Source organism: Lissotriton helveticus, chromosome 12 (genome assembly GCF_964261635.1).
Source record: "Lissotriton helveticus chromosome 12, aLisHel1.1, whole genome shotgun sequence".
In the NCBI taxonomy this organism is placed as follows: domain Eukaryota; kingdom Metazoa; phylum Chordata; class Amphibia; order Caudata; family Salamandridae; genus Lissotriton; species Lissotriton helveticus.
In genome coordinates this window covers 803372933-803387284 of record NC_136073.1, presented here as the reverse complement: position 1 = coordinate 803387284, position 14352 = coordinate 803372933, and the positions used below count along the sequence as shown (strand labels likewise).

General features: G+C 44.6%; 1 protein-coding gene across 5 annotated transcripts in view; it reads right to left on the bottom strand.

The window, feature by feature from the left end:
* The window catches only part of BNIPL (BCL2 interacting protein like), a 181719-nt gene that overhangs the window by 47451 nt on the left and 119916 nt on the right, over positions 1–14352 (bottom strand). For all 5 annotated transcript variants that reach the window (XM_078671445.1, XM_078671449.1, XM_078671447.1 and 2 more), the window contains one exon: positions 7021–7152. In XM_078671445.1, coding sequence (XP_078527571.1) covers positions 7021–7152 — 132 coding nt within the window. The remainder of the gene's footprint in view (positions 1–7020; positions 7153–14352) is intronic.

Here is a 14352-nt window from a genome sequence, read left to right as displayed (position 1 = left end):
GGGAAGCAGATCTCATTACCTGGCAGAGTGGCAAAACATAACACAAGATGCCTCGGTTCTGAGTATTGTGCAAATGGATATTGTCTTAGGTTCCAACTCCTGTTGTTTCAATCGGAGCTCAACATCCTACTACAAAAGCAGGCAGTGGAGCCCGTTCCTCACAAACAATGAGGGGTGGGCATTTACTCCAGGTACTTTCTGGTGAGAAAAAAAGACGAACAAATGCAGACCCATACTCGACCTCCAAACAGCAAACTAGTGGATTTGGAGAGAAAAGTTCCGGATGCTAGCATTACATCAAATCTATCCCAATTACACCAAGGGGATTGACTCTGTTCAATCGACCTTCAAGACGCATACTTTTATATACCAATCGCCAGAGAGCTTCGAAAGTTCTTGAGGTTCACAGTGGGATAGGACCAGTACCAAGTACTTCCATTTGGCCTGAAGTCAGCACGCAGAACTTTCTCCAAGTGCATGGCAGTGTTTGCTTATTTGTCTACCCATACCTAGATGATTGGCTAATCAAGTCGTCAACACTCAGGAAGCTCAGCTTCACTACAACTGGACTTGCAATGTCATCCAAAGATTAGGCGTTCATTTCAACCTCAACAAGTCAATGTCTGTCCCGGTTCAAACCTTACATTATCTGGGAGCCTCCATCGACACAATACAGGCAAGAGTGTGTCCTTTGAAGAAGGAACGTTAATCGATCCTTCGGAAGTGTCATTCTCTCATGAATGCCTCCCATCCAACGGCGAGAACAGTATCCTCTCTTCTCAGCCTGATGGTCTCCTGCATCTTCCTCACACTGAATGCCCGTCCCTACATGTGACCTCTGCAGGAATGTCTTGAGGACCAGTGGGACCAACTAACAGGCAATTGGGAAGACAGGATAGAACTATCACTTCATGCAAAGCTATCCTTGAAATGGTAGTTCTCTCTAGCCAACCTGCTTCGAGGTATGGCATTTCATCAGGAGTTTCCTCCTCAAACAATTGTGATGGAGGCCTCACTACTGGGATGGGGAGCCCACATGGATCCCCTCCAAATTCAACGCAAGTGGTCACAGAGAGAGACAACATATCATATCAATCTCCTCAAACTACATACAGTCCATTTAGCGCTAAAGGCGTTTCACCCATCGTTCAGATCCCAATGCCGGCTTGTTCAGATGGACAATACAATTACCATGTACTACTTCTACAAGCAGGGAGGGATGGGGTCCAGGCCCTTGTCACATGAGGCACAAACAATCTGGAAATGGCATATAGCCATGGACTTAATCACCATAACTCACCGTCCTTGTGTCCAAAATGCTCAGGCAGACTCGCTCAGCAGACTTCTACAAGAAAACCACGAGAGGGTTTTACAGGACAATGTCGTAGAAACCATCTTCAAACTGTGGGGCACTCCAGCCATCGACTTGTTCGCCACCGCAGAAAGCAAAAAATGCCAAAGCTTCACCATGAGGTACTTCCAGCCAGGAACACTGGGAAATGCCCTATGGATCAAATGGTCTCACAAATTTCTTTCCGCTGATTCCCCTGATCCCATTAGTCCTCATCAAGCTATCCCACTTGAAAGCCTAGATGATCCTAAAAGCTCCAAAGTGGCCACGTCAATGGTAGTTCATGGACCTTCTTCACTGATCAGAGTGTTCACATCTCAAGCTGCCATGCAGGCCAGACCTGCTAACGAAGTTCAAAGGCCAGATGGTACACCCCAAAATCTCCTCTTTGAATTTGGAGGCGTGGCTCCTGAACTAGTGCAGTATCTAAACTCAAATCTACCCCAAGCCTACATAGACATCCTCAAAGAGGCTAAGCAGCCTTCAACATGTTCCGCATATGCCTTCAAATGGAAGAGATTTTGCATCTGGTGTTCCTATAAGGACGTGGGCCCTATAACTTGCCAGGAAAATTTCATTCTTCCATACAATGCTCTTCTACAAAGTTCCCCTGGAAGCTCTTACTGCCTGTAGAAAATGTCTTTCACAAACCTCTTATCTCAAAATCCCCATCATTAAGGATTTTCTAGAAGTGTTAAAGAAGGTTTTCCCTCGAATTAAACGTCCTTCACCTCCCTGGGAACTCCATGTAGTCCTTGCACAGCTCATGCAGGACCCTTTCGAGCCCATACACAAGGTAGCTCTACAACAGCTGCCATGAAAAACCCTGTCGCGGCTGCTCCCGCATAGCAGTAGTGGGGTGGGGGATAAAAAAATAAAAAAATTCACTTACCTGCTGGCTGGCTGCCTCTCTTACGTCCGCTCCGTCCTCTTCCTGGCTTCTGTTCAAACAGGAAACACCCAAGCTCCCCTAAACCAAACAACGCTGCAATACAGCATTGTGATTGGTCTGAGCGCCTCAGCACGGAAAAATAAAGTGATAACAACATTGCGTTATTATCATTTCCTTTTTTCTGTTTTGCGGTGCTGAAAGGCAGTGGGGTGATGTCCTCCGTCTTAGCGGAAGAGCCGCCCTTGGGAAAACCGCTTTTGTTGTGCCGATCACATCAGCCCGCAGCGAGTCCCAGGATTATGCTCTCATGAACCATACACTGTTTTTCACTCTAGCAAAGTGGTTATGAGAATGCACCCGAAATTTCTTGCTAAGGTTATTTCGGATTTCCATGTAATCAGATCATATCATTACCAACATTCTTTCAGAATCCCTGTACTCCAGCTGAAAGATCTCTTCATTCTCTAGATGTGAGCAGTCTTGAAGTTTTATCTTCGTAAGACGTGGCATCCAGTGATCGAACCAATTGTTTATCAACTATGGTCTATTCCGTACCAGATTAGACACTTCCAAGCAATCCATTTCCCGATGGATAGTTTCCTGTATTGTATTCTGCTATCAAAAAGCTAACAAGACACTATCAGCTAAACCAAAAGCGCACTCCATTAGTGGTAAAGCGGCAACTGCTGCTTTATTGAGGAATTTCCCTACACCGGATATTTGCAAAGCAACCACGTGGAGATCTGTTCATACATTTAACCAAGCGTTACTGCCTAGACTCTGATGCTAGATCAGACGCTCAAGTGGGACAAGCCTCCCTCCGAAATCTATTTGCTTAACTGGCTACCTTAGTTAACTCTCTGTCTCATCCACCACTCTTAGCAGGGTTATGCTTGCTACTCTATTTAGTGCTTATGACTATAAATGGAAATCCCCTATGAGACAAGGAATCGTTTTTTACCTGTAACTCCAGTTCTCTGTTAAGGGAATTTCCATTACAGTCATAGGCAACCCTCCCTCCTCCCCGGTGGAGTGGACAGAGGTAACCTTGGGACCTAAATATTATCATGCATTGCCACAAAAACTGAAGCAACTGCCACATGCCACCTGCTCAGCATGATGGGATACTGGTGGTCCCTGGGTTCTTAAAGGCACAGCCTCTATTTTTAACTCATATAATGACAGCCTACAGGGCTACACTGTCCTGCTCTCCATCTCAACAAGCATTGGAAATGCAATAGGTCTCGCATTAGGAAAGTTTGAACAATTGGTATTGTAAATGACACTTTTTATTTATGTGTTGGTTTTGAAAATAGCAAAAGTAATAGCTTTGTCAGTTACAATGTCAATAGTTTGAACTTTCGCAAATGTGACACCTATAGCATTTGTAATGCAATGTGTGTTGTCTTTACGTGACTTAGATGTATTGATATTGCAAATAACAATGGCTTTTAATTTTGTACATAATTAATACTTAAATAAAATGTATTGTAATTTATAATGGCAATAGCTTAAACGTTTGTAAATTAATTTTGTGAAGATTATGTTCAGTGTATTTTATTGTGACGAAAATCCAAGAACATTGCATTTGCACCTGGTGGTGGATGTGGTGGTGGATGTGGAGGTGATGGTGGATGTGGTGGATGTGGTGGTGGATGCGGTGGTGGTGGTGGATGCGGTGGATGTGGTGGATGTCATGGTGGATGTGGAGGTGATGGTTGTGGTGGTGGATGCGGTGGTGGTGGTGGATGCGGTGGTGCATGTGGTGGTGGATGTGGTGGTGGATGTCATGGTGGTTGTGGTGGTGGATGCGGTGGTTGTTGTGGTGGTGGAGGTGGATGTGGTGGTGGATGTGGTGGATGTGGGTGTGGTGGAATTGAAACATTTTTGATATTAATTACTGCCAACGAAATCATTGCTGTTACTCAACAGCAAACGACCATTGAGAAAGCCAAACTCCCCACCTGGCACATACCCCCTCATTTCAGGTCATGACCCCTATTGTTACATGACACTCAGGAGAGCTACTAGGACCCTCTGTCTCAATTTTTTAAATATATATTATGTAGCTGTGCAGCCTTGATCGCTCCAATTTTACTTAATATGTAATCTTGAGTGAATATGTAATTTGTTAATCTGTAACTCACGTCACGAGTAACTGCTGTACATATAAGTAGTGTTGTCTACTACCATGTCACTTTTTCCTTATGTAATTTACTTCGCTCTAGTCTAAAGCGCTCTGACAACTCTGGGTAAAGTGCGCGCTATGTTAAAAACACATAAATAAATAAATTGCAATAGTCCTGTTAGGTTTTTGGTGCACGTCAATTTTTGTGTTCTATAACTGGATGCAATAAAGGAAAGCTGGGAGAGGAACCAAAATTCATGTTGGGTGGCACATACTATGGAAATAAATTAAATAGGCCAAAAACCTTTTGGAGACCCCCTCCCCCAAACACCTTTGCATCCCACTTATAGCCCAGTGACGAACAGTATTGGGAGGGGTGATCTGTTGGAATTGGAAAGGAGGGGGAATTTGTGAGGGAGAGCAAAAAAGAGCTGTAAAGGGAAGTGATGGGAAATTAGGGGGAGAGTAATTGAGCTGGGAGAAGTTCAAAGGGAGGCGAAAGAAGTGTGCGAGAAAGAGAGGGGGGGGAGGAGGGAGGGGGCCGTCTGAGGCGAGGTGGCGTCGGTGCGGTGAGAGGCGGATGTGGGGCGACACAACAACAAAGAAGCAGCGAAAACAAAGCAACATATGGCTGGGGAGTTGCAAAGACCGTAAATTAATTATAAAGGGAGGTGAGATAATGAGAGCACGTGGTCAGTCCCCTTGAAGGGGAGGGGGCAATGGCGGGCGCGAGGCAGAGACTGCAGAGTGATGCGAGGCTCCAGCGGGGTGGATTGTGCGCGAGAGAGATTGAAGGGGAGGGGGCAATGGCGGGCGCGAGGCAGAGACTGCAGAGTGATGCGAGGCAGAGACTGCAGAGTGATGCGAGGCTCCGGCGGGGTGGAGTGTGCGCGAGAGAGGAGGGAGGCTAAAGGGCGAAAGAAGTGTGCGAGAAAGAGAGGGGGGGGAGGAGGGAGGGGGCCGTCTGAGGCGAGGTGGCGTCGGTGCGGTGAGAGGCGGATGTGGGGCGACACAACAACAAAGAATTTATTACCCATATCATTGAATGTTTTAAAGGTTATATTGTCCACATTGTTTATATTTGAGAAGAAGGGCGCAGTTCAGCGACTTCTTCCGCCTTTATACAAGCGTTGGTGGAGGTCTAATATGCTTTTTGATTGATTATAAAGGGAGGTGAGATAATGAGAGCACGTGGTCAGTCCCCTTGAAGGGGAGGGGGCAATGGCGGGCGCGAGGCAGAGACTGCAGAGTGATGCGAGGCTCCGGCGGGGTGGATTGTGCGCGAGAGAGATTGAAGGGGAGGGGGCAATGGCGGGCGCGAGGCAGAGACTGCAGAGTGATGCGAGGCTCCGGCGGGGTGGAGTGTGCGCGAGAGAGGAGGGAGGCTAAAGGGCGAAAGAAGTGTGCGAGAAAGAGAGGGGGGGGGAGGAGGGAGGGGGCCGTCTGAGGCGAGGTGGCGTCGGTGCGGTGAGAGGCGGATGTGGGGCGACAACAACAAAGAATTTATTACCCATATCATTGAATGTTTTAAAGGTTATATTGTCCACATTGTTTATATTTGCGAAGAAGGGCGCAGTTCAGCGACTTCTTCCGCCTTTATACAAGCGTTGGTGGAGGTCTAATATGCTTTTTGATTGGCGGATAAAGTCCAATCCGGAAAACGTTACTATGGGAACACGACGCATTTTTCTTCGCGTTATTCACAGCTCTTTGATCTTATCGTGTAAAGCAGCGAAAACAAAGCAACATATGGCTGGGGAGTTGCAAAGACCGTAACACGGCGGGGAGGGGGCGGAGCGGGGAGAGGTGCGACACGAGAGTAGGAGGAGGAGGGGGGAGGAGAGTAGGGGAGGCACGGCCTAGCGGCCGTGCAATCAAGAAGTGAGGGGGCGGAGCTGGGGGAGGCTGTGAGAGAGAGAGTAGGCAAGGCAGGCGGCTGGGGGCATGTGCACGCGCTTTTAAGCTCAATGCGCATGCGCATTGAGCTTAAATTTCTCGTGCACTGCAAGGAATCGCCACGATTCCTTGCAAGTTGGTTAAAGAGTGGATAAGCCCCAATAGTCTCGCAAGCTCGATGCGCATGCGCATCGACAGGCGAGACCTAAAAAGGGGTTTGTGAAATAGATTTATGTGGTTATATTAAAATATCATGAAATTAAACACGTATGCAATTCTCCTTGCCCCCTTTTAAAGTGCAAGGTGAAGACTTGGGTCATTGTAGCCTATTCCTATAGGCTGCATAATATTTTTCTTTCTTAAGTGACTGCAGGCCTTCCTCAGGAAAAGCGAACATCTACACTGAAGATCTATCATGAAAAAGTGCTCTGGGGTCCCCAAACATGGGCGGGACTATTCAGTGCTTTGGACTATAATGGAAATTCCCCTGGGAGAACTGGAGTTACAGGTAAGAAACAATTCCTTATCCTGAAACTACATCAAAGATTCGGCCCCTACATTGGACATCACTGGTTTAAATGGTGAGGGTTCCATTCTTCTCAGACACCTGGGGCCAAGCCCACTCACCATGCTTCCAAGATCCTGCTCAGCAGGTGGCAGAATTCTCAGGTGATACATCAAGTCCATTTCCTTTAGATTGAAGGAAACATTAAAGTCATAAAGCTTTTATTCAACAATAAGTTAGTTCCTTACCGCCTGTCAATGGTCTGATAACACTGTTTGAGCCATCCCATGGTTGGAATTTTACTGCGAGGGGTGGCCCCATTCAGGTACACCAGCATGTAGTTTTCTGCCACCATCACTTCAAGTGTTCCTATGATATACCTGTATGCACAGATATGTGTAAAAATAAATCAGACAAACTAGGAAAATTAATTCTTGTCACAGCACAAGATGCATATACATTTTTAGGAAAACTGAAAGATTTGCCAGGAGGTGGCGCCTCTGAAAATCTGGTAAGTGTACAACAAAATGTGCATGTCAGACCCGCAAGTGATGCGAGATCCTTTATGGAGGCGATGCAAGGCATTGGATGTGCTGAGTTCTCACAACATATTTACAACCTCACACCACATCATATTCATCATTACTGACAACATCATACACCACTACCCATGCCACATTTAATCTTGACACATCAAAATATGCTCCTCAGCCCCTCTATACATCAACATGTGGCAGAGTCCAAAACAACTCAAACGCAGCCCAAATAGCATCACATCACGCTGCACAACATTATACATTGGAATGTGTCAACAAACCCATTCACTGCATGACCCAGATGACGTCATGCACACCACACACTACTGCAAGACACATCATAAACTTAGGAGCACCGCTGATGAGAGCACATGTAAAACACTAAACAGGATGACAAATCAGCGTAGATGACAGTGCCTAGACCTGCCCACCTTCCTTCAACAATTGCCAGTCTCATTCCTACCAGTGTTCAGCGAAGGTCGCAATACCGACCAGTCCACTGGACACCCTCCAATAGGTAGGAGTACTTGCAAGACTCCATTAGAGTAGCTCAACAACTTGAGGTTAAATTATTAAACCATAGAAAAAATAATGCTCTAAAGTTATGTCGTAAGATTGCAGAGGACAAAGTAACAGTGCTCTAAGCAGAAACTGTAGTATAATTTAACACGATTCTGATTTTTATATAAATAAAAAGTATTTTAATAATTACAAAACGGCAATCATTTTCTTAGAAAGGTTTACCATAACTGATACTTTAAGGACCTTTGCCTTCCAAGGCTTAAAAAACCTTTAATCATAAGAGACACATATATGCAGTAATTGGCCATGATTCTCTAATGAATAACCAGGGTGAAGTAAATACAAGAGCACACTGTAGTCTCTAGCTTTGTCGTATCTCAGTAAATCTTTAAAGTGTGTTTTGGGAGAGTGGATGTTGGTGCTTGGCAGCTGCAGAGTAAGTACAAATTTTTCAACATTGTGAGCTTTCTACTTTTAGCTCTAAGCATCCCTTCTCTGTGTTCGGAGAAGGGCAAGGCTGTCAAAGATATTTTTTGTCCAGTTCAAATATGTTTAAAAGGGAAACTTTTTTTCAATACTCCGTCATTTCCCTCACCCAGCCACCCCACTAGTAGGCGAGGTTGAAGGCTGTTCATCTGGGTGAGGCAGAAGTAGGACTTCTAAGATAAGGTCAGTAAATAACTTGTACTTACAGATAAAGCACAGTTGCAAAGTTGATAGAAGGCTGAGAACGGCAAAGCATCTACACCTGCATAGTGTGTGGGCAAGAGCAGGTCTCTGAGAAAGAAAATCTGTGCCTTTAGCAGATCATGAGGTGGATGTAGTCCACCAGTGAGAACATCTTGACTACCTACAACCTTCAAGCAAATAGATAATAATTGCTATGTCAATGTGGAAAGGAGGAGGGGAACAAGAAAACCATTGCGAGGAAAGATTCTGAAGTCCTTAATCTCACCCCTCTCAAATGTCATAGGATGGGCCACCCAACCCAACAGATGCAGACTACAAGCCTGCCTTAGGAGTAACTTGGGAATGATCCTCCTGCTGATGAGATGATGGAGTGCATTAAGGTACACAAGTCCAAACCACAACCCTAAGTGGATCAAAACATTGTGGGAAGAAGACCCTACAATGAAACTCCACTCCAACGTACCACACTATTGGGGTCAAATATGAAATAGGAACTCCAAAGAACCTCCGATCATTTGTAAAGCGCTCCGATACCCTCACAGGTCATGTTCGCGCTATAGAAAACCTTATAAATAAATAAATAAATAAATAATGGAGATTCCAGATGTGCCATCAAAATGGGTTAACTGGACAAAAATAATCTCACCGCAAAAGACATCACAATCCACGTAATTGGATGGCCTTTAAATAGGAGTGCAACCAGGGTGAGCTTAAAGGAGGCAACAATAACGTATATAATTATATATCATATGATTCCAAGTGAAATAGACAAAGGCATAAAACAAGTTTTCCATTCCTCCCTCATTGCTCGGGAAGGTGCCATCCAGAGTAGAGGAAAATAAAGTAATTTTTACCCACTCCTGCATCTCTGTCAGCAACAATTGACATAACAGAATGTGTGTGTTTGATGATGCCTGGTTGGATTTTTAGATCTGTTGTGACATCATCCACAGGATAGCATCTTTAACCTTTCTACAAGAGAAGGCAATGCTGGGGTTCTAGGAAGGAGGTCAATCAGAGTGCTCTAAGACAAATGGAAGACCATTATCGGTGTGCGGGGGTGGTGGGGATGCCTCAGCACATCTGCCGTGATCACGGCTTCATGACGGATCACTATGACTGTGGCATCAACCCTTGTAATTACTTAATCCAGGGAGGATAGATGGGCTTTTTCTCCTATATCTTTGGCAAGATCCGTTTGTGAGCTCTTTTAGGTGGGCTGCATTTTGGGGTGACGGTGCTCCTGGCGTCCACAAGTGGCTTTTGAGAGAGCTCTGGTCCTCGCTCATTAAAGAGTTCTTGAAGCAAATTACGTGACAAAGCTTAGTAGGGCTCAAAGTAGACAAAAATGGTCTTTCTCCTTAGAGAAGAAAATGCATACAGGGGAGACAAAAATCACTCACTGAGGGTTAAAGATAATGTGTGTAGACTTACGACTTGACAGCCAGGGAATTGTCAGGATGATATTATGAACGTGTCAATTCTTAAAATCTGTCACATAATCAACATCAGATGGAAGAAAGGCTAAGTTGGCCCGGTTGGGACAGAAATTTATGATCAAAAAATCGCACCAGATGTTAACACAGACTGATTGAATGACTGCTATCTTCTAGAAAGAAGGAGCTTTAGAGTGGAAAATGTTGTTTCTTTGAAACCTCAATTCAAGTTGACGCCAGGCCAAAGACCCAATCAATGGCATGGTGAGAGGTGGGACAATTTGAGCAAAGGAACTTGTGAACAGTGGATGTGCTAAAGTTGATAACTGACAGCAAAGTTCTGGAAAGAGTAACACAGGGCTAATTGTATGGTTACATGGTAGCAATGAAGGCTTTTGGTCCAGCCCATACAGATTTGGGGTAGTCTTGCTGCATGTGATTACATTACAGCTCATTAGAAACGTTTTATCTTAAGTTGTGCAACAGAATAATGGACATTCACAAATATAGGCTAAGAAGTTGGGCATCACGGTCTACGCTACATGGACATTTCACATGATAGTCATATGGCATTTGTATCCAAAACTTTCAGTTTAAAATACTTCATCAATTCAAGAAACAGCAGCGCTGATTAAAAATAATAAACATTCGGGCTCAACAGAGGACCTTTCAGGACGTATAAAGAATAATTTGTGATTCCTAAAGTGACTTCAGCAGACTTTTCACCATGGGTAAAAATTGTTCCCATAGCATTTCTCCTAAGGAAGCAATACTTTTGACTAATTAGAGACTGGCCTTTTCTTCTGAATTGTGGAGGTAAGGCAGCGTCTGTTTAAATAAAAGAGTTTGTGTGGTCAGATAAGTTATTAGGTTCTCATCATTCTGGGTTCAGTCACCATTCAGGATTCTGGCCCGAGGCATGATATTAATACTTGTTGCATTCCTGAAATAGGAACGATCAATAGCGCAGATGCTGTTTCAGCAGTGATTTTTATTTTAGTTATTTCAGCTACATTTGACATTGTTGACCACAAATTCTGCATTACGGCTTCTCTCCCAATCAGGAAAGCAGCGGAACGTGCTGTGGTGGATTGAATCATTTAGTACAGGTAGGTTTTGTTCGGTAAGCTCACCCACGAGTAGTTTCAATTTTGGTGTCCCTCACAGGTCTGCTCTGTCTTTGCCTTTGCAATTTTCCATCTTTCCCGCTAACTAGTATAATTGCATGTTTCGACGTGTCATTCTTTAATCATGCATTCCACATTAAACCTTAACACAATGATTTGTGAAGGTACATGGAGTTCAGAATATGCGCTAGCCAAAAAACGAACAGCCGGACAAGAACTTTATTAACTTAAAATCAGAAAAGACAGAAATCCTTCTTGTAACCAAAACCTTTGTGGTGTATGTTCAATGGAAAATAACAACAGGTAGCAAGGGGTCTACAACTGTATGTACTAGTGGAAAACCCACGTGGTGAGATAGAAGGAAAGAGAATAAGGAAAGAACTACTATAGTGTTGTAAGAAATACACATAGGGTCTCTCATCACTGTGAAAAGATTCCCATCAGTCACCACTCGGATGCGCCCTTCATCATCTGGGATCCTTCTTCACCGAAGGTAGATTTTGAGACCCACTGTGGATTGGCAGTTGTTATGAAGCCTAATCCTATAAGTGGTGCCCAGTGTGAGGAGAACACATGATGAATAGTGTGGTGACTGAAAAGCAGTGCTCGAACTAAAGTGCAAAGTGAAGTTGTGAAGAAAAAATGTAAAATTAGGTAAGGAAGAGAAACATAAATTTATTTGGATTCTCTTCTATCCTAAGGTAAAAAAGTGCGTAGTGGTGTAAACAAATAACCACTAGTATAGATGTAAGGTCGACATGTTTCTGCAGACTAATAAGATCCACATGGTATCTGGCTGCTTCCTCAGGACCATTAGCGCTACTGCTTATATAGAAAAAATGTGAAGGAAAGAAAAAGATAAAATATCACCTATTTTGTAGTGATACAATCCTTCTCCTGATTGTATAGTTCAAACCAGGTGGAGGATCCATTTCCAACAGGACACACTTGTGGGGAGAAACAAAAGTACACACAGAATTGGATACAGAACACTGTATTGAAGCTCATCTTTCTAAAACAGTGTGATCTCTCAAGATCATCTCATTCATAGCGGAAATGTGGTGTCCTATAATTAAACACTATCCACATCCGTCTCAAAGCACACATATTTGTAGCTGCTCACTCACCAAATCAGCAGGAGAGAAAGGTCCCACCTCACCTGGCTACAGCGCAGGTAAAACAGGGCACCGCTCTGAGTAGCGAAACAAACACATAAAAAGAAGATTAGGACACACCAGGCGTCGCTCCCAACAACACATACCATTAAGTCAAAATAGTGAGTTTGGAAAAAGCACTTATTAGATGTACATATAGTGCAACCACTTTATAATGAAATAAATCCTTAGGGTTTGCCCACATTCATTTGCGGGTGGTCATTAACTCCATTTCTGTATCAGCGCTGAGATAGACAGATACTGTTAGTAACTAAAGCCAAAGCTGTTATCTCGTATATCAACTGTAGCCAGGCTGCAAGTATGCGTGTGAAAATAGCAACCTCTATCATTGCTGTAGGCAAGGCCACAAAGGGGGCTCTACTTATGGCACCTCCGGCTCTGACACTGAGTCGAGTGACTCCGATACACCTAGCTCTGCCAATACATCTAACAACAGGAGAGGCAGAGGAAATAATAGGAGGAATTGGGGTGGCCAGAATCAAGGTTACGGCCCACCACCCCCTCCACCCTGGTGGCAACCCATGCCGTGGGGCACCCCTACTTTCCCTCCGCCAGGAGGTCCCTATGGTCCCCCCCATTTCTATTCTGATTACACTCAGCAGCCTTTTTTAGGCTACGGCCAAGGGAGAACAAGAGGCCGACGCCGTTCCCAACAGCAGGGACAGGTTCAATGGAACCTACCTCCCCAGACGATGGACCTGAGGAATGGGAAGATCTCCCAAGAAACACCAGGGACATCAGCGGGACCTCTCTCGTAATTAATCTGAGTTCCCATGTTCTGACAACAACTGAAGAAAATGTACTGAACAGAGGCCTTGGGTTTGTTGCTACGAACTCCGTTGATCCTTTCCTCACTAATGTTGAAATGAATAAATTCTTCAGGAAGATCCGTCTGCACTTTCTATTTGCCAACAAAGAGAGTCAGGATGCGACTGTTGAAACCCATGATGCCAACACTGGGTTAAGGAAACCCTCCAGATTCAATCCTACCACAATAGGGTTACCCGCTAAGGTCATGGCCTCCGAAGAAGCAGTAGATCATGATTTACAGTTGCTACTTCAACAACAACGAAAACCTTTTATCAACTTAAATAAAAGAGAACAAGAAGCTCTGAACGATTTGGCAAACAACTCATCTATCACAGTTAAGCCGGCAGACAAAGGGGGTGCTATAGTCCTTTTAGACACCAGCACCTACCGGGAGGAATGCCTGCAACAACTGGATGATAAAAAATCCTATCGGAAACTAAGCACAGACCCTACAATGAGACTGACCACCCTCATTGGTACTATTGTTGAGGAGGCTTCTGCCGAAGGATGGATCACGGATAAAGAGGCACAATATTTATGTGCAACCAATCCAGTGATGCCATACTTCTATGTACTGCCTAAAGTACATAAACCCCAGAGACCACCCCCTGGGCGCCCCATAATATCGGGCATAGGCTCGTTGCTTGAACCTCTTTCCACGTTTGTGGATTGCTTTCTTCAGCCGCTGGTACTTGAAAGGCCTACTTATTTGAAAGACACCAAAGCAGTGCTCAGAGTTCTACCAGAGGTCACTTTTGACACTGAACGAGACTTTTTAGTCTCCTTCGACGTGGAGAGCCTATATACCTCCCTACCCCAAACTGAAACCTTGGAGGTGATAGAGAGTCTCCTCGCTGCCAGGGATTCAGATTCCATTACACCTGTGAGATTGATTATGAATCTGGCTACTCTGGCTATGACGGAAAACTTCTTCATGTTCGAAGAGTCTGTGTACCTTCAGATTAGCGGGACTAGTATGGGCAGCGTTTTTGCTCCTAGTCTCGCTAATCTGTACGTACACAGTGTTGAGCAACATCATGTGCTCAATGAGAGTAATCCCTTCCTTGGATGTGTACGTCTATGGAAACGCTACATAGACGACATCCTGGTAGTGTGGCATGGCACAGCGATGACTTGAATGAGTTTCATGGGTGGTTGAACGAGAGGAATCCCTTCTTGAAATTCACCATGGAGTATAGCAGACATCAGCTAGCTTTCTTGGATTTACTGATCACGTCAACCCCAACTGGTTTGCACACAGAGATCTTTCGCAAACCTATAGCA